This window comes from Rhinichthys klamathensis, unplaced genomic scaffold (assembly GCF_029890125.1).
Source record: "Rhinichthys klamathensis goyatoka isolate OS25496 unplaced genomic scaffold, OSU_Roscu_1.1 h1tg000760l_1, whole genome shotgun sequence".
Classification (NCBI taxonomy): domain Eukaryota; kingdom Metazoa; phylum Chordata; class Actinopteri; order Cypriniformes; family Leuciscidae; genus Rhinichthys; species Rhinichthys klamathensis.
In genome coordinates, this window is record NW_026607164.1 from 395,058 (window position 1) to 420,335 (window position 25,278).

At 37.8% G+C, this 25,278-nt stretch overlaps 3 protein-coding genes across 5 annotated transcripts; 2 read left to right on the forward strand and 1 right to left on the reverse strand.

Moving 5' to 3' along the window:
* Positions 1 to 1,353: 1,353 nt before the first annotated feature.
* Positions 1,354 to 12,508, forward strand: epoa (erythropoietin a). Of its 2 annotated transcripts, none has more exons than XM_056242865.1 (5): positions 1,354 to 1,505; positions 7,112 to 7,242; positions 7,326 to 7,412; positions 7,535 to 7,699; positions 11,414 to 12,508. In XM_056242865.1, exons 1-5 carry the CDS (start codon positions 1,493 to 1,495, stop codon positions 11,564 to 11,566), a joined length of 549 nt encoding a protein of 182 aa, XP_056098840.1. In that variant the 5' UTR covers positions 1,354 to 1,492; the 3' UTR covers positions 11,567 to 12,508. The 2 variants fall into 2 exon arrangements, with proteins under 2 accessions (XP_056098840.1, XP_056098839.1); XM_056242864.1 differs by lacking the exon at positions 1,354 to 1,505 and adding an exon at positions 1,578 to 1,936.
* Positions 12,509 to 14,144: 1,636 nt separating this feature from the next.
* On the reverse strand, positions 14,145 to 16,014 carry pop7 (POP7 homolog, ribonuclease P/MRP subunit). Its single transcript, XM_056242867.1, has 2 exons — positions 15,901 to 16,014; positions 14,145 to 14,821 (listed from the first exon to the last, which is right to left on the reverse strand). The coding sequence occupies exon 2, from the start codon at positions 14,810 to 14,812 to the stop codon at positions 14,366 to 14,368; it is 447 nt and encodes a 148-aa protein (XP_056098842.1). The 5' UTR covers positions 14,813 to 14,821; positions 15,901 to 16,014; the 3' UTR covers positions 14,145 to 14,365.
* Positions 16,015 to 16,268: 254 nt separating this feature from the next.
* Positions 16,269 to 24,607, forward strand: mettl3 (methyltransferase like 3). 2 transcript variants are annotated; one of them, XM_056242853.1, is made up of 11 exons: positions 16,269 to 16,474; positions 16,830 to 17,020; positions 17,923 to 18,378; positions 18,461 to 18,636; positions 20,350 to 20,563; positions 21,570 to 21,757; positions 22,244 to 22,282; positions 22,369 to 22,477; positions 23,326 to 23,391; positions 24,144 to 24,256; positions 24,379 to 24,607. In XM_056242853.1, exons 1-11 carry the CDS (start codon positions 16,372 to 16,374, stop codon positions 24,488 to 24,490), a joined length of 1,767 nt encoding a protein of 588 aa, XP_056098828.1. In that variant the 5' UTR covers positions 16,269 to 16,371; the 3' UTR covers positions 24,491 to 24,607. The 2 variants fall into 2 exon arrangements, with proteins under 2 accessions (XP_056098828.1, XP_056098829.1); XM_056242854.1 differs by having other exon boundaries at positions 16,833 to 17,020.
* The last annotated feature ends 671 nt before the right edge of the window (positions 24,608 to 25,278 follow it).

Sequence of the window (25,278 nt, forward strand, 5' to 3'; positions counted from 1 at the left end):
TCCCCCTCTCTCTCCCGCTTCACCTCCTGTCTATCTACTATCCAAAGAAAGGCAAAATGCCAATAATTTATTTTTGTGTGTATATATATACACAAAATATATATAAATCCTGGAGAGTGGTAAAAGTAAACAGATTTTGCTGTTCACAATGGAGGGTGGTGTTTAAGTTCTCCTGATTAATTAATATAAATTTACGAAATAAGGGTGGAGTTGATGTTGTGAAGGGATTCTGGAAGAATTGTCCCACAGGTAAGGTAAGTGACTGCTATATCCAGGATTAGGACAAACTTTAATTTATCCCCTTTTTTTCATTTTATAGTCACAAAACAACCTTCCCAGAATGTTTTTTTTTCTTTTTTTTCTCCTGAATGTTACCCATTTAGATTTAATTCTTGGGTTTTTGGCTTTTCAACATATGTGAAGATAGTCCCCCTGATTAGTGATTGCAAAAATCAAAGTTTCAGTCGTTCGTTTGACTTACCACCTTAAAATTTATAAAGATTTCAGCATTTATCTGAAATAGAAAGCTTTTGTAACATTACCGTTCAAAAGTTTGGGGTCAGTAAGATTTTTTTTTTTTTTGGAAAGAAATTAATCATTTTACTCAGAATGTGTTAAAATGGTCAAAAGTGACAGTAAAGGCATTTATAATGTTACATTTCAGATGCTGTTCTTTTGAACTTTATTCATCCAAAAAATGGTACACAACTGTTTTCAAACTCGATAATAATATTTCTTGAACATCAAATCAGCATTTTAGAGTGATTTCTGAAGGATCATGTGACACTGAAGACTGGAGTAATGATGCTGAAAATTCAGCTTTGTCATCAGAGGAATAAATTACGTTTTAAAATACATTCAAATAGGAAACAGTTATTTTAAATTGTAATAATATTTCACAATATTTTGGATCAAATAAACACAGCCTGGGTGAGCAGAAGAGACTTCTTTCTGACAAAAACGTTAAAACATCTTCCTGATCCCAAACTTTTGAACGGCAGTGTATGGATACTTCTAATGAATAGGAAGAACTGCCTCCCTGATCCCTGAACAAAAGTACCAACCTTTAATACAAAGCATGAAGCAGGGGTACATAATTGTGAGTATTGTTTCATTTCTTTGTATTACCACCTTACCTGGAAGTATGCCAAGTGGAAAATGCAGTTAAAAGATCATTGTAGAAATTGCATTGAGAGGAAGCCCTTTTTAGTACACTGTTTATTTTGTAGACTACTTTGAGAAACCAGATATTATGTGAGTAACAATGAAAGACTAATTTCTTCCAAAACAGGAAGTTGATCTGATAACTATCACGAGACTGTTATATTTAATTTTTTATTTTCAAAGTCATGGATTGAAAATAAATAAATAGCTAAGCATTACGGAACCGATGAGTGCTGACAATACCTTAAAAAGCTTTGGTTGCAATTAATGGGCTATAGACGGAGCTATGGACAAAACGGAGAGGATCCTGTGAGGACTGGATTCTGAGATGCAGATAACCAGTGAGTAAATTAAACGACCTCAGCCTTTTTTTTCTTTTTCCTACCTGAGCTTCAACATTTTGTAGCTGTCTCGTGGATGACACGTCCATTCATTCTCCACCTCTGACATTAGTGAGCGCGTTCCACCGTTTCTGCTTAATCGCTTTCGTGGAGAGAGGGGGCATTTACATTCATAGAAAGCTTGCCAATAGTGTGATGCAAAGCCTGACTGATCTGAGTACGTGCCTCCTGGGAAGGGACGGTGTCATTGCATTTGATCTCGTGTGCGTCCCACAGAGGACTTGAAGCAGCGCGCAGGGCTGGATGCGTCTGTGCTCCAGTCTATCCATGTCTTTTGCGCCACCAGTCGAGCTGTCTTTGCGCGATATTTGTCATTGTTAATCATGTGTTTGAAAAATGCCAAGTTGCTTTGCGAATGTTTCACGGTTCAGGTAAGATCCTTACGCTTTTACAAAAGTTGGCTTTACATGTGCGCTTAGCAACAAGTGGAAATGTATGTTTTTTGTTGTTTTGGTGCGTTAAATTCATATTGAATTCAATGAATAGCAAGAAATACGTTAATCGTTTACTGTTTATCAATGCATAGGGCAAAATACTTTTTTTTTTAAACACTGGTATTATTAATAATTTGAAAGTGAGCATGTAAGTGAAAGTGAATTGAATGCTGGAGCAAATCATCACTGGAATTATAATACGTTATTAATAATTATTATCATATTCTCCTAGTGATCAATCAAATTGCATTTTAATTGGTAAACATAAGAAGGTATTATTCATAAAGGGGGTTGTTTTAAGCTTTCAGTATTTCTTGTAATGAATTTGTGTTGGAATTCCCCATGCATGACCTGGCAATCTTTATAAGCATGAGCTTTACATTACAACGAGAGCTGACTCAGTGCACTCTGTGTAAAAGTGCTGCATCATCAGTTGACAATTGATTAGCAAATTCATTGTGAAAATGAGAGTGACTTTGCAGAAAAAAAAAAAGCTTGTAGACAGATCGGATGTTCACAGATTGCTTCTCTAGGGGGTTTCTCTGCAAGAAGGGAAAATAAAGTTATCACAAATGTAAAAAAAAAAAAAAGATATTTTAATTGAACCATTAAGTTAAATTGTACTTTCCTGTACAATTGCATTAATGAATTTCCACAGCCGAAGTCCAATTTAATGAAATATTATTATTTTAATGAAGTGTTCACACACAGTTAATGTATTTGATGATTTTTTTTTTTTTTTTTTTTTTTTTTTTTTAGGTCAAGGTCCTTGGTTTACCAAGGGTAAAACCCGCCACTTTGACAGTGCTCTCTCTTGTGAGGCAAAAAATAGACTCTAGTTGTTGGCATTTAGTGTTGGCACTTCCCCTGTTACCTTTAACATTGGCTATGATCCCAACTTCAATCCCTTAGACACTCGGTGTAGTTGGCGGTTCCCTCTGCTGGAGAGTAAGGCATGTGATATAGTCTCTCCCCCTCTTTCTGTTGCTATCCGTTAGTCATTCAGTGAGGTATAAAAGCCTTGTGTTTGTGCAAGGATATGGAGAGTTAGCACATTCTCCATTGAGTGATTCTCTTTAAATCAACCTCTTGCCTCTGGCTGTTTAAATCTTAGGCCCTATAAACAAGTGAATAATTTATTGTCTTTGCATGGCTTAATTGTTGTAATTTAAGTATCCCCTTGAAAACATAATCAACTTCCTTCATTCCTCCTCTTAAACTAAAATTCTCAATTATATTGATTTCACTCTTTTTGACAATTATTTATACTTTTTTATTACATTTTATAACTCACTTAAATTTGTAATATGATAACCCACTAATAAAATCAGTAAAGTTCGCTGGGAGAAACTTTTATGTTGGCTTGACAAAGCCATGTTTAAAAGTTTTATAAAAAATTTGATCGTCCGGTTAATGAAAATCTTAAGTCTGATCATTTGGAAAATAAATGGCAACCCAAATCAGAACAGGCCTGACCCGAGTTTGGTGGTTGTATACTGAAATTCCTTGGAGATACTGTAAGTTTACTTTCTCAAGCCAACATAAATATATTACGATAGAAAACAGTTGTTTTAAAATGTAATATACAATGCAACATTCACTATACTTTTTGATCAAATAAATGCAGCTCGGTAAACGTAAAAAAAAAATCCCACTGTGTAGTCCTAACTTTTATAGTGTGACTAAAACAAATGTGTATATGGGGGCCTGCAAGTCACTATAACTGAATGAGAGATGGAGATGGCTGTTTACAGAGATAATATCCATATGTTTAGCTGTGGGAGAAGTGGCTTCATCTAATTAAATTACGTGACTGTAAAATGCTGTTGGCTTGGTCAGATGAAATGTAGCTGTTAGGGATTGGCTGATTACACGGTGGACGACGTGCGTTCTGCAGCATTCAGACAGACTCTGTGTGTTTCTGCAGCGGTTCTTGGTTTTTCCACAGGTCATGGTGTCAACAGAACCTCTGTTGCTTTCGTGACAAGACGCCATTCTCTGCCAAGATCAGCAGTAAAGTGATTTGTCAAGCTGAGGCCGACAGAAAAACTCGCAAAGAAAATTCTGATCGTTGACATTCTACTCCAAATTTTGGCCCAACTTTGAGTGTTTCATGTGCTCAAGATCAGAGGGTATCCGCTTTGATCAGAGTCCCGTTGCGTCATAGCCTGCTAAAGCTGAAAGAGTGCATTCAAAAATGTTCCAATAAGAAATAAATGCTGTTCAATCACATGGCCAGCTGCATAGGATGCATACTTATTCACTGCCCTAAACAAGCAATGTCGAACCTCATGGCTTCAGCTCGGCAGAGTAAAGAGAGGAAACGAGATTGAATTACAATTTGTTGCCACTGCAAATATGTACTTTTATCATTTCATTTCTGCTTTGACTCGGACGTTAGGTTTCTGACACGCATGTGATAGAGGATTAAAGTTTGCAGACCAGACACACACAAACACTCTTTCTGTGTAATCTGTCTCTTTATTCCAGATAGACAGAGTAGTCGAGCGTTGTGTGGGTGTTGCCTTTTTTCTTATGGTTTTTTCGTCGTCTTAAATCTTGACCTCTTTTACAGGTCACGGGTCTTATTTATTGGCTTGTTTGCCCAAGTGATTTTTTACAGTGGTTTGTTTATTTACAGATGGCTATTTACTGCACACACATCATGAAACTAATGGCATCTGTTGGTGTCTTTCAGAGAAGTGGCGTATAGTGTAATCTCGGGATTGTCCTCGTCTGTCGGTGCGGTGTGAACTTGCCTTTAAAGGCCACTTCACAGGCGACGACCAACAGCACTTTGTGGGATCAGTGTTTCCCCCTGTCTGCGGCTGTTGCTGTTGGTCGGCACTTGTTTTCACCGATTGAACGTTGAATCGCCATTTGTCGGGTTTTGTCATGTCTGAGAAGTGACGGTCCCATTGTTCTGTGTCTGTCGGTGCTGTGTGAATTTGCCTTAAGAGTCTTGAAGTCACTGCTGGCGTATACAACCCTCGTCTACACACACCTTGGCAATAGAATCACCATTGGCTATCACATTTTTTAGTTTACTCACCAGACTGATGTACATATATATATAATTCCAACAAATCAGCTTATCTTTGTAAAATAGCACGGCTTTTTAAATATCTCAAACGTACACTCTTAACATCAGTCAATCAAGAACGTAACATTTAGTTCAATTAGTAATTAGAACTAAAACTTGGTAGCCATGTATAGTTATATTTGTCGTTTTGCTTTAGTTGATGTTTGATTTATCGCGGGTTCCCTCAACGTCACATTTGCACTGCTTAAAAAAACAGTGCTGATTGTTCACATGCTAAAATATATAGATTAAAATCTACATACCTATTTAAATGGGATGAAAGATGTACTGAATGTTAGCTTTCTTATTGTGCCTAAGAGTACGATCTGTTTCCACATGTCATTTCAACAAGAAACTGTGCTTCTAACCACAGATCAAGAGCTGTTGTTCCAACTATACGTACGTTTGCGAATGTTTTTTGGTATTATGGTTTCGTGAAATGCCAAATTGCTCAACTGTGTTGGTTCCCACGGGTCCTTGAAATCCTTGAATGTTTGTGAATCTGAATTTAAGTTCCTGTAAAGGTTTTGAAAATAAACCTACAAAGATACAGGTCCTTGAAAGTGCTTGAATTTATTTTGTGCAAGAAGTTTTCTGGAAAAAATGTCATATTATTCCCTCCGGTCTGCTAATGTGTTATTTCGCCAACACTTTGTGGCCTATGCATATAGCTTGCATGATTTATGTTAGTTACGCGCATTTACACGTTACGTTAAAGTAGTTCACTTTAAAATGAAAATCAGCCCATGATTTACTCATCCTCATGCCATCCTAAGTTGGGCTTTAGACTTAAGTGGAATCCGTATGTTTGTTTGGCTGGAAGCTAGTTATTTTACTTTATAAAGTTCTAAATATGGATATTTTTCTTACACAAACTCATTGCTTGGCTTCAGAAGGCCTTTATTAACCCATCAGAGCCGTGTGGAGCACTTTTAACATGAATAGATGCACTTTTATGAGCTTGGTTACATACATTGGTTGCAATCCACTGGCATTATAAAGCTCGGAAGCATCAGGATGTTTATTAATATAACTCCGATTGTATTCGTCTGAAAGAAGAAAGTCATATACACCTAGGATGGCATATACTCCCGCGTGAGGTACTTTGTGATGTACGTTGCCATGCATTCAAGCGCACACGAAACTACTACAATGGTACCTCAACGTTTCACAGACACACCGTGAAACATTGCAAAAATAGGCTGAAAGCGCTGAAACGTGATGCCTGGAAAATGCTTCAAAGTTTAAATATATTTGGCTCACCTAAGAAGATTACAAAGAATGCTTGTTAAGGTAATTTAAACCCATGAGGGAAGAAAAACTTAAAAGCATATATATCTTAAAACTATGGTTACATGAGCCTATAAGCTTTTTTCCAAAAAAATCCGTGCAAAAGTTAATACCGGATCATTTTTGAATACAGAATAGGATGTACCAAATATTTTTCAGTTTTATACAAAACAGAAATACAACACTCTAAAAAATGCTGGGTTGTTTCAACCCAAATTTGGGTCAAATATGGACAAACCCAAATGTTGGGTTAAAAATGTAATTTAAAAAATTACAGTTGAAAGTGAAAGTTGAAGTTGGGTTAAAATTTTAAATTACATTTTTAACCCAACATTTGGGTTTGTCCATATTTGACCCAAATTTGGGTTGAAACAACCCAGCATTGTTTAGAGTGAACAAATAGAATATCAGATATCTGTCATATGGGCATAGTTGTGTTTGACACATGAAAACTGTAACAATGTATAAGGTAACACGATGTAACCTTGCTCTCACTTGAAATGTATCCCCACATTACTTCTTTGAATTTGAGGGTAACGAAGGTGTGGGAACCCTGTAGTTGGCTAACAAACTTTTTGGGGAACGCACCCCTAGAATCTGTTTGTCCCGAGTCCCAACTTGAATGCTAGTCTCTTGCTAGAGAGTATAAGTGTAAAAGTGCTGGCGTTTTTTTGTTTATTTATCTCATCCAAAGATTGAATTGGTTTGTAACTGATCTTCATCTGTTCTGTGTGTGTCAGGACTCTTTGCCTTACTGCTGATGGTGCTGGAGTGGACCCGTCCAGGCCTGTCCTCCCCATTACGCCCCATCTGCGACCTGCGCGTCCTCGACCACTACATTAAGGAGGCATGGGATGCAGAAACTGCTATGGTGAGGGACATTCACATGACGGCTAAAGCTGTTCATTAGAAATAGAGCTCATTCTCAGCGTGTGAATGTTCTTGTTATCGCAGAGAGCTTGTAAGGATGATTGCAGCAGTGCAACAAACTTCACTGTTCCTCTGACCAGAGTTGATTTTGATGTCTGGGAAGCGATGAATGTAAGTAACATGAAGCTACATGTTCCTGTGATATAGTCATTTCCAAAATCAGTACGATAATAAATAACATGCTTAACACTGCATTTAGTTTTAATATTCCTCTCTTCTGTATGTCGCTTCAGATAGAGGAGCAAGCTCAGGAGGTCAAGTCAGGCATTCACGTGCTGAACGAGGCCATCAGCTCATTACAGGCATTTAATCAGACTGACGTGATACAATCCCACATAGACGCCACTCTTAGAAACATTGTCAGCATCAGACAAGTGCTGCGAAGTCTCAGCATACCGGTGAGTTACACAGAGACCTCTTGAGTCTCTTCTGCTCACCAAGGCTGTATTTATTTGATACAGTGAAACAGTGCCCCTTTTTACAAGATGTAATATAAGTCTCAGGTTTCCCCAGAATGTGTCTGTGAAGTTTCAGCTCAAAATACCCCACAGATCATTTATTATATCATGTTGTTAATGCCCATTTTTGAGTGGAAGGAAAAGCATGCTTTCTTCGTGCATGTATCTTTAAAGGAATAGTTCACTTAAAAAAAAAGAAAATTCTGTCATCATTCACTCACCCTCAAGTTGTTTCACACCTGTATGAATTTCTTTCTTCTGCTGAACATAAAAGAAGATATTTTGAAGAATGTTTGTACCCAAGCAGTTGATGGACCCCATTGACGTCCATAGTATTTTTTTTTCCTACTATGGAAGTCAATGGGGTCAATTCACTGTCTGCTTGATGACAGAATTTTCTTTCTTAAGTGAACTATTCCTTTAAATGCAAATGAGCTGCTCCTCCCCGCCCTACTTTCCAGAAGAGGGCGGAGCCTGTACAGCTCCCTCGGATACTCTGCTAAAAATTAAAGGTGAACTAAGTAACTTTTTTACCTTAACCGAACAGCTTTGGAGTCATTGTAATGTTTATATTACTGATTTCGTGTTGAATGGTGGTCGTCTCGCACCCCCCTGGTGCCTGTGAGCCGCAAAACCACCCTTGCAACTTTGGGCCGGCGAGCCGCCGGCCTCAGTGTTAGGAAGTATCGTGTGATATCAGGTCTCGCGAGGTAACGAATTGCTTTACGGCAAAAAACAGATCTGATAAAATTCTGATAAAATGAGCATCAAACAGAAATAACCCGGCGCCGTATACATGTGGTGTTCGAGGCGCACATACAACACAGACTGCCGACAGTTAAACAGGGCGCGCGCAGCTCTTAAAGGGGCCATACCTTATTTCCACTCGTTACAGCGTCCATCCTACTGAACAGGTACCGGTGTACAGGGGGAGGGGATCCGGCCGTGAGTGCAGAGCCATCTCTGCGTGAGTGCTATTCACGACAGTACAAGTACTCCACAGCGACTCTAGGGGTCGCTGTTTGACAAAAACGGAATTCCTGCATAGTGCTGCTTTAAATCATCTGTTTGGTTTTGATTAGCATCTCTTTCGCGGTCACACTCACGTGACACTGCAGTTCTCAATTCATCCCTAATTTATGGAGTGTGTAGCTTTTCATTTCTTAAACAACCATGTAGGAAGACACATCATGGCCATATTCCAGGATGAACATGTCAAGATTCACTAGGCTCAAACTGTGAACGAATGGTAAAGAATCATTTTCACACATGAATTGGCGCCTCATGATGTGTCTTCCTACATGGAGTGTGTAGCTTTTCATTTCTTAAACAACCATCAATTAGAATTAGAAAAACACAATAATCACGGCAATAATGATCCAATCATTGACTCTTAAGTATTTTCCTATTTAAATCCAAACTGAGACTTTTTTTCTTTTTCTTTTTTTTGGCTGGGCTATACCAAAATGTATTTGAAATACATTTATTTCATACTAAGAATAATACAAACCATGACATATCGCTTGAGAATGACTGACATAAATATTATAATGAAACTTTACCTTAAGCACGTCTTTATTGCACAATGCAAATGTATTAATATTAAGCCTAAAATGTGTTTTAATATCACTATTAGTAAGGATATTATGATCTCTGTATAATATCAATCTTTAAATGCAAGATATTTAAAGTTTACCTAAAGTACTTGCAATAGTTTCACTTTAGCACAATCAAATAAACTTAAGTATTTCTTAAGTTGGACCTCGGCACTTTTCCCGGATAACTAAAGTGCATTAAGTGTAGACAAAATTTAGCAGACTCTAAGTATACCAATTTAGTATACCATAAGGTCAATGGCAGGGTATTTATATGAAGTACATAAATATGTAAACGTATTTGTACTTAGCATAAAATAATTGTATTTCAAATACATTTTAGTATAGTTATTTAACTAGGGTTATTACAATTTAAAATAACTGTTTTCTATTTGAATATATTTTAAAATATAATTTATTAAGTAACAAATGTATTGCTCATGGTTAGTTCATGTTAGTTAATACATTAACTAATGTTTAATAATCTTATTGTAAAGTGTTACCAACAAATCTTACTAACCCCAAACATTTTAATTACATTCTTCATTAGTGTAACGGTTAGGATAATACACTTAGAACTGAATTAGCTTTTTTCTAAAGCATCATACTGTACTGTCCATTCAAGATATACATTTGATTCAATATGCATACATTACATTTACATTTCATTAGCTTGTCTGTTCCCTGGGAATCAAACCCCATGACCTTGGCATTGTTTGCTTGCGTCATGTCATGCTCTACTACTCAAGCTACGGGAACAGGAAAATGGATGTTATGCTAATCAAGTGCAGTGCACTACAAACTTATGTCAGCTTCAGGAAGAGATCATGTTCGTCCCTTTGATTGTGTCATAGTGTTACATAAAAACAAGCAGCAACTATGGGAATATACTCTAGTCTGTAAAAATAGGGTCCAATGTACTGTCTTTATATGAAGGAATTTGTCCGGATTTATTTTTTTAAGTTTTTTGTGTGTGTGCAAATTTTTTAATTACTCATTGTTTTGTGTTGTGTTTTATGGTTAAAGGAAATGTACATAAACTTAATGTAAAATATTCTGGCAGAAAATGACCAGTACCTTTTACGTTACGATTTTTTTTCTTTTCTTACGGTGAATACAGACAGATTGCTTACAATTTTAAATCTTGAATTTGTGTGTTTAAAATGTAAAACTGTCACAGAACATTTGAGTCAGTGTTATTTTAATTTTATTATAGATATAAATAAATTTGATCAATATTTTTGTAATTTTACTTTTCATGCACATTTTTAGCTTAATTTGTCATTTTTTATTTTTTAAACCTATTTTGGTTGAATTTTTTTTTTTTTTTTTTAGTTTTAGTTTTTATTTATTTCCAGTAAATAATTTTAGTGCTTCAACTGAAAGAGGACCTATTATACCCTTTTGCAACGTCTTGATTTTGTTTCTGGGCTCTATTAGAAGAGGTTTTCATTGCTTAAATGTTTAAAAACACCTTGTTTTTCACATATTCTCCATTGTTGCAGCTCCTCTCTTCCCAGTCTGTCAGTAACGCTCTGTTTAGTTCCCGTCTCTATGAAGCCCCTCCTTCTGAAAAGCACAGTGTGCTCTGATTGGTTGGTTGGACCAGCGTGTTGTGATTGGTCAACCACTTCAAACGTGTTTAGGAAATGCCACCGCCAGTTTCAACACACTACTAACTAACTCAACCCGGCCTCGTCCCTTTATTCTGTGTATGCCTTGGGCGGGAATTATTTAAATGAGGAATATTATAGCTGGAGGCGTTTCAGGGAGTTCAGAAACAGTGACACTGATATAGAGAATAACTCCCGCTGGATGGACTTTGTGCTTTTGTCCTTTTTTATGCTCAAACAGCAACATTACACACTAAAGAAAGTTGAAAATTTAAAAAAGCATAACATTTTAAATTTCCGTTTAATCCAAGTTTTTCCAACTATTATTTATATTTTTATTTTTTATTTCACAGAAATGCTTTAATAGTTTTAACAACTGATAATAACCCTGATTCGAGTTACACTGTATCCGTTTATTTACGCTTTCATTTCTCTCTGTCTCTCAGGAATATGTGCCTCCAACCAGTGGTGGAGAAGACAAGGAGACGCAGAAAGTGTCCTCGATCTCAGAGCTGTTTCAGATCCACGTCAACTTCCTGCGGGGAAAAGTGCGTCTTCTGCTGGCCAGTGCACCTGTCTGCCATCAAGGTGTCAGCTGATACACACTTCAGGGCAAGAGTCAAACTAACTGAAGCTCCTCATATCAGGAGGCAGGATATGGACTATTACAAAGGATATGTCGCCGAAGTTTGAATGACTGGGAGTTGTAGCACTTTGAAAGATTTTACTCACAAAGGGAAAAGAATACATCCCCCAGAATGCCAAGCGCCCCCAACGGCCGTCTTCACTGTGTGTCGAGCATTTGCAAACCCACCCGGCAAAATCAACCAGAAGGCATCGTAAAACTGCAAGAAATCACTCCTCTTTCCCCATATGACTGATGCAACTTTCCCAGCTCGACTGGGGAAGGGTTATCTGGGACTCTTTAAAAAGTGTTTTGTACTGCTTATGAAATTGTCATTATTTATATAGATTATATATATTTCCTAGAGCTGGAATCACTGGCTTTTTGCAGGTTCTTCTCTGAAGCTATTCAAGAGAAAGCCTCTCTTCCTCCATCCACCATGGCCTCAAGCACCTCCAAACGTTGAAGATGTTGATAGAGAAGACTATTTATCAATATTAATTATGCACTGTAGGTTTTATATTCATTTCCGTGTATATGTGTGTGTGTGACACTTTTTGAGAATGCTGCAGGGAATGATTTAAATGTCAGGGGAGGAAGGTTGTAATGCTGAATTCTTACGGGTCAGTTGGGGTGAACAGGAAGAAGGACTAGATTGCTGCTTGCGTCGGGGGAATTGAAAGCTTTCGTGAGAGAGCTGATGAGGCTCTGCGTTTGCTCATGTCTGAATTACGCCGATGAGCGCGGCCTTGTACAGATAACGCTGGTGCCAGGAAAAATATTGATTAGTGTATGACGAACATCCTTCCACTTCACGCTCAACGCTGCATACTTTCCTTTGGGAAATGATCGTAAGGTTGACATCTTGTTTCTCTTTTTCTGTTTAACTTGTTTGTGTTTTTCGTAAATAGCCTGTTTTTTTACATCTGGGTGCAACTAAGTATGTTTGTAGATGTTTTTTCCTGTTATTTTGCTGTTGTGTGGTTCTTTCATCACAATGTTATTTGGTATTCAAATACAAAGTATTATTCTTAGCTAAAAAACAAGGAGGAAGTTTTTATTTTCGTCTTATGAAGCATCTTTGCCGAGAATACACTGCAATACATGAATTTCCAAGGTGAATTTGATGTGAATACAAGTACTTTTTTATAGCTATATGATAGAGTGAATATAGGCATACATTATGCCTAAGCCATAACTGGAGTATAAGTATTGCATTTTTGTCATGTTGTTTCCTCTGAGGGAATTTAGTCACACCACTAAATATTTTTGAACACAGTTTTGTGTCATTATTTTCGCCTTACCAAAATTTCTGCTCTTTTACAGTCTGGTCAAGAATGGCTGGACAAACACTTTAATCCAGTAATACTTTTTGAAAGAAGATCTAATCTATTACTGGTCAGCCAACAGCTGTCAGGTATCCTTGTATTCAATTCACATTTATTTGTATAACACTTTTCACAATACATTTCATTTCAAAGCAGCTTGGCTGGAAAATGCATGTTTCTACATTACAATTTAGTCATTTGTTATCAGAGGTGACTGTCAACGTAATGTCAAAAATGTACAAGATAATACAAATCATGCAGTTAGCCAACATCATGTATTCATTTAGGCAGAAACAATGAGCTCATTAAAGCAATTATTACAAGTTGTGATCGTAATGGATACAATATATAGAAAACTAGCTTTTCCGCATCAGAAACAGATAGCATGTGCCGTAGCTTAGCAATGTTTCTGAGGTAAGAAGAAGGCTGTTTTTGTAACATTTAAAATATGATTATCGAAAGACAAGTTGCTGTCAAGTATAACACCCAGATCTTTAACTGTAGAGGATGAAGTAACAGGACATCCTTCTAGATGAATATACAGGTTTTTGGTCCAATAAGTAAATACCTCAGTCCAATCCAAATTTAAAATTAGAAAATGACTGGTCATCCAGTATTTTATATCTTTAACACAATCTGTCAAATTGGATAAATTAAAGATTTCGTCTGGTAGTGATCATCGGCATAGTGGAAAATAATTCCATGTTTATTGCAAAATAGTAGAGGTTCTAAAACAGACCCTTGTGGCACTCCATAATTTACTGATGTTCACTTGGATAATTCTCCATTTAAATAAACACAATTTTAACAGTCGGATAGGTACAATCTAAACAACCCTAATGCCTGTCCCTGAATGCCGGTGTAATTTTGTAATCGATCTAAGAGTACGTCATGATCTATAATGTCAAACACAGCACTAAGATCAAGTGAGATATCGCCTTGGTCAGAAGCTAGAAGTCATTTGTAATTTTAACGCGTGCAGTTTCTGTGCTATGATGGGGCCAGAATCCTGACTGAACTTTTTCATAGATATTATTATTATTATTTTAAAAAAATGTTGACGGAAGGAGCAATTGACTGCACGTCAGATGTAGGTATAATGTATATTAGGAGGGGGGGAGGCAAGGTCCAACAATGTCTTTTTACTTGCCAGCATGGTCATTAGTATACCACACACACACACAAAAAAAAAATACTTAAACTGTTTCTGAAAGGGGAAACATATGAAATGGCACATTTCCTTTTTACTTCTTGGTACACTAAAGCAATAAAGTTCATATGCAAACTCAAATGCAAGGCTTAAAAGTTTTAGCTTTAGTCTGAACAAGACCAAAACTCATACCAAATAAAATAGACAACGCCTTTAAAGCACACCACAAACTTTACATTAATGTTTATGAAGTCTTTGAAGTTCCCATTTATTGTGTTGATAGTTGATACTGGCTCTACGGGTTGGGATAAAACACCTTGATGTGGATGGCCGAGTTATTACGGGTGCGTGTTAGCGGCTCTCCAGCTTCATCTGGATCCTCGGGCTCCAGGTCGTCGATGAGCTCTACGGTGGATGTGTTGGCGGCCAGTTGCAGCGCACCCTGGCTGGACGTCTGAAGCTGTAGGGCGATGTTAATGGCCCGGTTGATAGCCAGTCCCAGACCGTGGATGCAGATTTCCCTATGAGCGTCCAGAAGTTTCTGACATCTCGCCAGCTGGGCCTTGAAGTCGGTTTTCATGTTGACGTAGACGTCGTTCCGTCGTTTGGGCAGTTTGCGAGGCAGACGCTTGCGGAGGGTGTACTCCATCGGGTCCATCTCAAGAGACGAGCCCTCAGGGGTGGGCAGCACCATCGGATTGTGGGGTACAGAAGCGGACACTGGGCTGCGTGGCTCGGCCATGACAAATCACTGAAAAAGCAATGTACAAAGAGAATCAGACGTGTTAATCAATGTTTAAAGGTGATTTCTTCACAGAGTGACACAGAAGACATTTGTGTGCATACTGGGATTGTGTAACCGGTCCAACTCAAGCGGGACTCGAATCAGCGTGGGAGGTGGGCGTGCTAACAAGGTAGCTAAAAACCGCAGGCGCTAGTGTAGGTCGCTAATGCGCCTCTTGAGATCAGGGGAGTGAGGTTTACACGCACAGCTCATTCTGGCCTATGCGTTACACTCACCCCCGTAAACCTCACTCCCATCCGGGTCACGGCACCAAATTTAAACGGTCCAACTCCACCCACTCTGTGCGAGATTTGAAATAAGGAAAAATGCTATTCCAAATTCAGATATAAATAAAGCTCTGAATAATTCATGTGTTTTTTATTTGAACTAAACGAACTAAAACGCAAATCCATGATGTACTACACGGCTGCATCCGAAATCGCATACTTCCCTACTATATAGTAGGGAAACACAGTATGAGACAAAAGTATATCCGAATACACAGTATTCATAAAAGAGTATACAAAAAGTACCCAGATGACCAACTACTTCTGGTGAGATTCTTAATACGATGGAGACTTTACTATCCCATGAGGCCACAGGAGATTTGTGAATGACACAGCGAAGCAAGGGAACTGATGCTGGTAGGTCACATAATAATGACAACATGGCGAATGTTGTATGTCCAGTTTACATTCACTAACGTTACACACATTCATACTACATAGAACATACCTTTTTTTAGCGGTCCTGAAGTAATTACTTAATTATTCAAAATAAGTAGCTACTCAAGTATGCGATTTCGGACGCAGCCCTTATTTCGGTTTTGATTCATAGAACCGGCACGTTCATTCCGGAATCGGATAGTCGCGCTGTATGTTAACGAATCACTGAACACGAGCCGACTCATACGAGTCTTTCGTTTGTGAATCTATACACTGTTCGCTCTGTTTGTTTTGAGTGTGTATGTTTTTAGCATTACGGATTAATCGATATGCTACATACATTTATATAGTCGTTTTGTTTTTTTTGATTGTGAATCGTACCTTGAATTAGAAGAGCTTGGTTTTTTTCCAGCTCTACGCTAAATAGATGGTAAATAAACTAATCTTCGTTTCGGCAGGTCTGTCTTCTCTTCTCATGTACCGGAAGTTCTCTCGCTTCTCCCAGGAACTGATACTTAAAGCCGCTCTGTTTGTTTACATAATACTACCCTGTTTTTGAAAATTATGTATTTGCTTATTCCGTATACTGTATAGTTATAAATTAATATAAAATAAAATAAACATGTATAAAACAGGTTCTATTTGTCTCCGTACCAGTATGAAACTAATCATTACTAAATGGAGAATATTGCCCTGTGAGTGTCTTTTATTTTGAAATTCATCCAGTTCATCCGCGTATGACCAGTGCACTCACTCAGCGTTGGATTACTAGACGTAAACTAAACTCAATGAAATCTGTTTCGTTTGTAAGGTCTCTTTTTAATTCACTGTTTATCTAGTTTCATTTAAACCATGTCGGACACATGGAGTCACATCCAGGCGCACAAAAAGCAGCTGGATTCCCTGCGAGAGAGGCTACAGAGGAGAAGAAAAGACCCAACTCAGCTGGGCACTGGTGTGTTGACTAACTTCTTTACATGCTATGAGATCTGTTAACTGTGTCTTACGTGGGATTTTATTTACTTGTTAATAAAATATAACTACCCAGAAACGTGATGAGAGTTACCACGTTTATGCTGATACAATCAGCTTTATTTTGCTTGCCTTTAAGTGCTGAATATTGAAAACACACAGGATTCTGTCAGACCAGAAGTGATGTTAAAAAAACTAATTGAGAATTTGAATGTGTGTCAAAGAAAGAATGAACTAGGTTTCACTTTCAACCATTATTTGCAGTAAGTGATTTGGTGAGTATATGGTGCCACCTACTGTATGCATTTCCCAACATTTAGTTCTTGTTTTTATTTTAGCAGAGGTTGGAGGTGTTGAGGGTGGATCTGCGAGGAGCGACAGTCCTGGACCGGCTCTGCAGAGTCCTCCACAGGTGGAAGATGAACAGCCTCCCGATCCAGAACTAGAGAAGAGACTGCTGGGATACCTGTCCGAACTGAGTCTTTCTCTGCCTACTGATTCCCTAGCAATCACCAACCAACTAAACACTGTAAGAACTGTGAACGTGCTTTTGTCCTCTACCAGTCACACACCTGCTGTTACTATTTTCCACATTTTAGAAAAATAGTAAAGTTGTCAAAACTGTGAAGTATGTGGATTATGAGAAACATAAATTGAGTCACATTTTATTGTGAAAACTCCAGACACACTCATATCTGCGTAATTGTGTTTCTATGGCCCTGTTTACACCTGGTATTAAGATGCGTTTTGGTCGATCAGATCACAAGAAAACTACGAAGACATACACGTTTACACTTGATGTTTTAATCCGTCTCTTTTGTTCACTTTCAACCACTTCTGTCCTGATTTCTTCGAGGGGAGTGTCTATGGGCGGGTAAATGTATGGGTCTTTTTCAGATCTTTTGCTCTAATTGACTAAAGAAGCTCACGCAATTTACATATGATTACGACCGGAGATGATGGAAAAACACACAGAGAGCATCAGCTTTAGTTTCTGCTCTGACAGCAGCAACACCAGCCGAACTCTGTGAGTGTGTGTTCGAAATCAGGAATGGTGAGAGAACATTGTGTTTGGTACATTTTTCATCTTCAAACCAAACTTGGGTCTTCAGTCGACAAAGTTTAAATCCCGTCAGTCTAGCCGCTTCCCATAATGTTACGCATGAGGTCAGGAGACGGAGAGAAGACGGTCTTTTGTGGCTGTTTGAACACATTCGATCACATGAGTGTTTACACTACGAAAGCAATCCGGTCGAATGTGTTTTCTACCTCTGGAAGTGGTTGAAAGTGGACAAACTTAAAAGGTTTTAGACCCCGTTTACACCTGTATTTAGTGTCGTCCACTTGTGATCCGATCGACCAAAACACATACTAACATGACCTGTGTTTTTCTGTAATTCTTCCCTCTCACTCTTCCTTATTTATACTCAGTCTGAGTCTGCAGTTTCCCATGCCTGCATCCAAAGTCTCCTCCTCAAATTTTCTGCTCAAGAGCTAATCGAAGTTCGTCAGCCATTCATCGCTGCCTCCTCATCCTCTTCCTCGTCCACCCTCGTCACTTCTGTCGACCACACCAAACTATGGGCTATGATTGGCGGCGCAGCCCAGCCGCAAAGAACCGGCGTTAAAAGAAAAGGAGATGACATCATTCATCAAAAAAGAGCCCCAGGCTCCTCCCCTTTGCTTCAAGCTCCATCTTCCCCTCCCAAGAAATCCTCTATCTCCCTAGCTCCTGCCTCAAACTCCCAGCTAACCGGATCGTCTGGGGTCGGGGGGGGCGGACCTGAGAAAAAAGGGCGGAGCAATAAAGTGCAAGCTTCTCACCTGGACATGGAGATCGAGAGTCTACTGAGCCAGCAGTCCACTAAGGAACAGCAAAGCAAAAAGGCATAAAACTAAGTAGCAAATCACTCAAGCTTTGACTATTTGTATGTATGTGGAGTCTTATGTATGCATGCTTGTGCGTCAGGTGAGCCAAGAGATCCTAGAGCTTTTGAACACCAGTTCAGCGAAGGAACAGTCGATTGTGGAGAAGTTTCGCTCGCGAGGCAGGGCTCAAGTACAGGAGTTCTGTGATTACGGGACTAAAGAGGAGTGTGTGCAGTCGGGGGACACACCACAGCCCTGCACCAAGTTGCACTTCAGGTCAGTTCACACGCACACATTATTAAACGATAATAAATAACAATGCACACACTCACACACACACTTTCTTCTCTGCATTTCTCCTCTTCTCCAGCTTGCTTCCTAATCTAGTTGTCTAATAAACTTGGCATTGTATATTTCTATTATTGTTGGCTCTTTGACAAATCACTTTTGTGTAAGTCACTTTGGATAACAGCATAAATGTAAACAACAAAACAACATATACATTTTATATAAATAGTTTTAATACATTTAGAGATAATAGTAATCATAATAATCATGTTTTTTTTTTTATTAAATATAATAATAGGATCTGAACACTATTTTTTTTTTAGCCTTTTTATTTGTTGACTGGGTTTCTGCGGGTCTTGAAAAGTCTTAATTCACCCTTACACAAATTAAGGCCTAAAAAAGGTCTTAAATCAGAGCAGAAAGTCTTAAATCCATAAAGATGTGGTATTAAATGTTGCATGCATTGCAAAAATCTTCCTCAGTATTTGTTGTCCTGTTTTCCAATGCAAATATCTAAACATCTTTGAATCAAGATACGTTTACTTGAAGATGCAAATGTAAGTCTTGAAAAATTGAACAAAATAAGGTGGGTTTATTCTTAAAACAAGGGCAAATATCTGCCAGTGAGTTTTGAAAACTTTCCCTTGAATTATGTTGATTTTTCTGAGCACATTTGCAGATATTTGTTTTTGTTTTTTAATCATGAACTCACTTCATTTTGATCAATTTCACAGAAAACAAGACTTCATATTTTATGTCATTTTCTATCTCCGGTAATAGTATCATGTAAAATTTATTTCCATATTCTAGTAGTTGGAACTTGGAAGCAAAAGCAATTCAAGCTACTTTTTTTTTGTTAAATAAATTGAAAAGTAACGGATATCTGTTGTAAATTGTTTTTACAAAGTCTGAAGTGTTGCTAATACAGCTCAATGTGTTTCTCCCAAGACATTTACATTTAGAGAACATATTGACATTGTGTTCCCTTCAGTTTCTTCAATTAAAATGTCTGTAAAAAGTCTTAAAGGGTGAGTTCAACCTAAAATTACAATGAGGTCATCGTTAACTCACCCTGGTTTTGATCTAATGCTGTATTACGTTCTTTCTTTTTTGGACCACTAAAGGAGAATTAAAAGAAAAATGTCCCTCTCGTCTACATAATGGCAGTGAATAGCAACCAGCATCAAGCTTTCAAGAAGAGACGCAAAAGTATCACAGAATGGTCTAACGCGACAAATGCCGTGTATTCCAGGTGTTCTGGGGGTTTACGATAGGGTTTGGTGAAAAACAAATACTGTTCAATGAAAATCCTACGGTGGCCGAGGTGGCTCAACATGCAGTAACTGAAGAAAACGCATGTGAATAGAAAAAACACCAGCAAATTAAGAAAACATGTTATCAGTTTGACAACAAAAATACTCCCGACGCAACCAAATACAGAAACGCTGCAAATACTCACAACAAGTGACTAACCTGGCTGGGACATGCTTGTTGATTATTTGCAGGGCGTTTCTGTATTTGGTTGCGTATATGGACAAGTGTGAATAGGAAATCTCCTTTTGTGGGCTGAAAAAGAAAGTTAGACATACTTTATTAGAACAACACCAGGGTGAGTAAATTACAACTTTTCATTTTAGGGTGAACCATTTGAATTTACCTTTATAAAACCTGTAAATGCTGATTATAATGTGTTTTTCCTAGGCGAATCATCAACAAACACACAGACGAGAGCCTGGGCGACTGCTCCTTTCTGAATACTTGTTTCCACATGGACACTTGTAAATATGTGCACTATGAGATTGACAGTCCTCCCGAGGCCGAGGGGGATGCCCTGGTCCTGCAGGCGGGGGCCGCTGAGCTCGGACTGCACTCCACCGAGGAAGACAGCAACGTCGGCAAGCTGTTTCCTTCACAGGTACAGGATCGGACAAATTGGCCTTTTCCACAGCTTCTGTCAAGCTATAATAACATTGATCTGAAACTGAAAATCACCAAAACCAATATAATATAGTAATATAGAATTAGGCTAAGTCTCTTGATGTGTTTCTAATCTGTAATTGCTTTCAGAGCCTCTTCTATTGCACATTTGCTGTTCTCGTATTTATCTCGTAAAATTATTTTGATTTTGATTTCAATGGTTACATTTTTTTTTATTTTAAGACACACTACAGTTCAATACTTTGTGGTTGGTAAGATTATGTAATCATTTAATGTTTTCGAAAGAAGTCTCTTATGCTCAGGCTGCATTTATTTGAGTATAATACAGTAAGGACAGTTTAAAATAACTATTTATGTATTTTAAAAAATACAATTTATTTCTGTGATTTTCATTATTATCAATGTTGAAAACAGTTGTGCTGATTAATATTTTTGTGGAAACTGTGACAATTTTTTTCAGGATTCTTTGATTAATAGAAAGTAGAAAAGAACAGCATAATAGAAAAAGCATAATAGAAATAGAAATCTTTACTCTCACTTTTGACAAATGTAATGCATCCTTGCTGAATAAAAAAAAAAAATAATAATAATAATAATTTTAAATCGTACTGACCCCAAATAAGTAGTGTAGACTAATATTGAAAGGTTTTTGGGTCTATTTAACAATGAATCCTAAAAAAATAATTCATTCGGTTAAAACATTTACACAAAAATACTAATCAGCACAACTGTTTTCAACATTGATAATAATCAGAAAAGTTTCATAAGCAGCAAATCAGCATATTAGAATGATTTCTGAAGGATCGTGTGACACTGAAGACTGGAGTAATGATGATGCTTTGCATCACAGAATTAAATTATATATTAAAATACATTGTAATAATATTTCCCAATATTACTGTAGTTTTGATCAGACTTTCAAAAGCATTAAAACTTTTGAGTGGTAGTGCATAACAGACACATGCCCTCTGACCTTATCTCAGTGGATTTGCTGTGACATCCGTTATCTGGATGTGTCCATCCTGGGGAAGTTTGCAGTGGTGATGGCCGACCCGCCGTGGGACATTCACATGGAGCTTCCCTACGGCACGCTCACAGACGACGAGATGAGGAAACTCAACATTCCTATTCTGCAGGATGACGGTTTCCTCTTCCTCTGGGTGACAGGAAGGTGTGGGCTCTGGGGGATCGGGGCGCACAAAGCTTCATGAGACGCTTCTGTCTCGGTGTAATCCAATCAGCTCGCGTCACTAAATAAAGCTAAAATACAAAGAGTAGTGATCGTAGCATAGAGGAATTTGATATATCAGAGTTACATATTCAAAAGCTTTCAGCAACTCTGCACACTTGATTAAACCTGTGACTAAATACATTTTCCATTATCGTATGCATGCCATAAGAGGAGTTAATAATAATAATAATAATACATTTAATTTTTTAATGCACTTTTCTCACACCCAATGTGCTAACAGAGTAAAAGACAAGAAAAACACAGATAATACAATATACAACAAACAATTTAAAACAAGACTATACCCTGATTAGCATCTAACACTATTTCTTAAAACGTTTCTTAATGTATGAATAAATGATCTGAACAGTTGGAAAGGAGGTGATGTAATGCAGGTCAACAATAGTTTATTTTCTGTTTCCACAGAGCTATGGAGCTGGGCAGAGAGTGTCTGAGCTTATGGGGGTAGGTGGAAAAACGTAACGTGATCTCTTTTAACGGAACTAAATCAGTAAACGAAATCTTTTTATCTGTTTCTGTCACTCAATCAGCTATGAGCGTGTGGACGAGATTATCTGGGTGAAGACTAACCAGCTTCAGAGGATCATTCGTACCGGAAGGACTGGACATTGGCTGAATCATGGCAAAGAGCATTGCTTGGTACGTGTGAGAATATATATACACTCCAGTTCGAAGTGTTTGGGGTCAGGAAGATTTGTTTTGAGGTTGATCAAATGTTTTTGAAAGGACTCCGTTATGCTCACCAAGACTGAGATTTGATCAAAAACGCAAAACAGTAATATTGTGAAACATTATTAAAACTTAATATTAATATTAATTTATTCCTGTGAATTTTCAGCATCATTACTCCAGTCTTCAGTGTCACATGATCCTTCAGAAATCACTCTAATATGATGATTTGCTGCTCGAGAAACATTTCTGATTATTATCGATGCTGAAAACAGCGATGTGTTTTTGTTGCAATGTTGGTTTTTGACGCTTTTGATCAATTTAATGGATCTTTTCCTGAATAAATGTTGTTGTTTTTTTATCTTACTGACCCCAAAGTTTTGAACGGTAGTGTAGAATAATTTTTTTATTCAATCTGACAGTGTTCAGATATCATTACACGGCTCTTTGGAATAACTCAAAACTACAGAGCCCTTAAAGGGACATGGTGATGGAAAAAATATGAGATGGGTGGAAAAAATATATTTCAATGCTTTTGCGTTCTCTTTATGAGAAACTGAGAAACTTTGCTCAAGCTCGCAAACCTTTTGCATTCGCTTGCAAAGAAAGCATTCATTTTTCCTCCCATCTCATATTTTTTTCCATTCCCATGCCGTACAAAAACAGAATTTCATAACCGTATCACAGTGAAAGAATCCTGATCTCACTGTCGGGGTTTATTTTAGTGATCATAATGACAAGTTGGATATATATTAACCCTTACATGTACTCTCTCTCTCTCTCTCTCTCTCTCTCTCTCTCTCTGTTTGTTTGTTCAGGTGGGAGTAAAAGGAAACCCACAAGGCTTTAACAGAGGTCTTGATTGTGATGTTATAGTGGCAGAGGTCAGTCATAACCAATATTACTGATAAAGCAGTGATGAATTTAAAGTGCCCCTATTATGCTATTTTAAAGGTTCCTAATTTTGTTTTGGAGTTTCCTACAATAGGTTTACATGCATCTAAGGTCAAAAAACACTTCTCATATAATATACATTGCACATCACCTCATTTCTCAAAGATTCAGTGTCTCTAAACCCCTCCTTTCTGAGAGTTTACTCTGCTCTGATTGGTCAGACGGCCCAGTCTGTTGTGATTGGTCGACCGCTTACAGCGCATGTCAGAAACTAAACATCCATTATCATATCTGAATATCCGAACAGTAACGATGGCGTCGGTTTTACCGTGTCGATTCCCGTGTGAGTCCTTGTTCTTTTGAAGTGCATCACAGTGGATTCTCAGCGCTGAAAACAGCGTCTTCTCGACATGAACAACACGAACCAAATTCTTCCAGTCTCAGCTACAACTACAGTGTTTGAGGGTCAAAATAGACGTTGTTCACGGACAGCCAATGAACACCATAGACTGGCATTATGCAAATGTGTTACAGGTTTGTAACAGAGTGAGACTGGAATTACTGATGACTCGTTTCAGCAGATCAGAATCAATTCTTTCATTTAGGAGACAATTTTTTATTATAAAGCAATATTACGCACTGCATGAAAGGTAATATTTGAAAAAGCATAATAGGGGCATAACTTTAAAAGTCTGTGATGATCAGTACACTAAATTATCTGTTTAATCTGTCTACGCAAAAGGTCCGCTCCACAAGTCATAAACCAGATGAAATCTATGGAATGATTGAGCGTTTGTCTCCGGGCACAAGAAAGATTGAATTGTTTGGTAGACCACACAATGTGCAGCCCAACTGGTGAGTCAGACGTTCAGGAGCTTTCTTGATTCCCAAATCACTTATAAGACAAAGTTGGAGAGTGTCATCAGATGTGCTGTTGTTTTCCTTATTAACTTGTTATCTTTCTCATTGTTTTCCAGGGTAACTCTTGGTAATCAGTTGGACGGTATTCACCTTTTAGACCCTGAAGTAGTGGCACGTTTTAAAAAGCGCTACCCTGACGGGGTCATTTGCAAACCTAAAAACATGTGAGGACTAGACTAGTGAGAGAACGTACGGCCGCTGGATGAACTCTGCCTCAGGATTCAAGACTGAAAGGAACAGACTTTTGTACCACTTTGCTTTTTTCAATAAAAATGCCAAACCACATTTTTAGTTGTCTTTCCTTACAGATTGATTCATAATTTCACAGATAATTCTTTAAAGTCGGCATGAAATTGAAGTTCCAACAGTCTTTTCTTCCCTATTGTGACTATATCCAAGTAAATTGTCTTCTTAAACGAGAAAAAATGTAGGGCGGGGCTTGATTTTGTCCCTCAGGAATTGATTGGATCGTTGAATCATTGTGGTTTGCGATTGGTCGATCTCTTGTGAGTGACAGGTTTGCCCTCCCTCGCGCCAGTAAACATCATCAGAGATATTGTCGCGAAGGAGGGGAAGTTTGATTAAAGATTATGAATTATGGTGACTTCAAGACAACTTTTCTGATAGAATAGCATAAAACAACTTGTTTCTTTTTGACAGTTTTATTGTTTTACAATCATTAATGAAAGCAAAAGTACATGTGATGTTTTTATCATTTAGTTTAGTTGCGGTCTTTTTACTTATTACGATTGTTATTTTTTAGAAAATTTATTTACACATAGTTTCATACAAAACATACAAAAATATCTTTCATATTAATTGCGACTTCAGAGGTGTAACATGTCTTCTGTTCTTTTTCTGGGTTCGGGTGTAAAATACATATTTAACATCTAAAAAAACACATGTTAATACGTGCACATGATAAAGTTAAGGTGGCCGTATGCACATAATCTAAA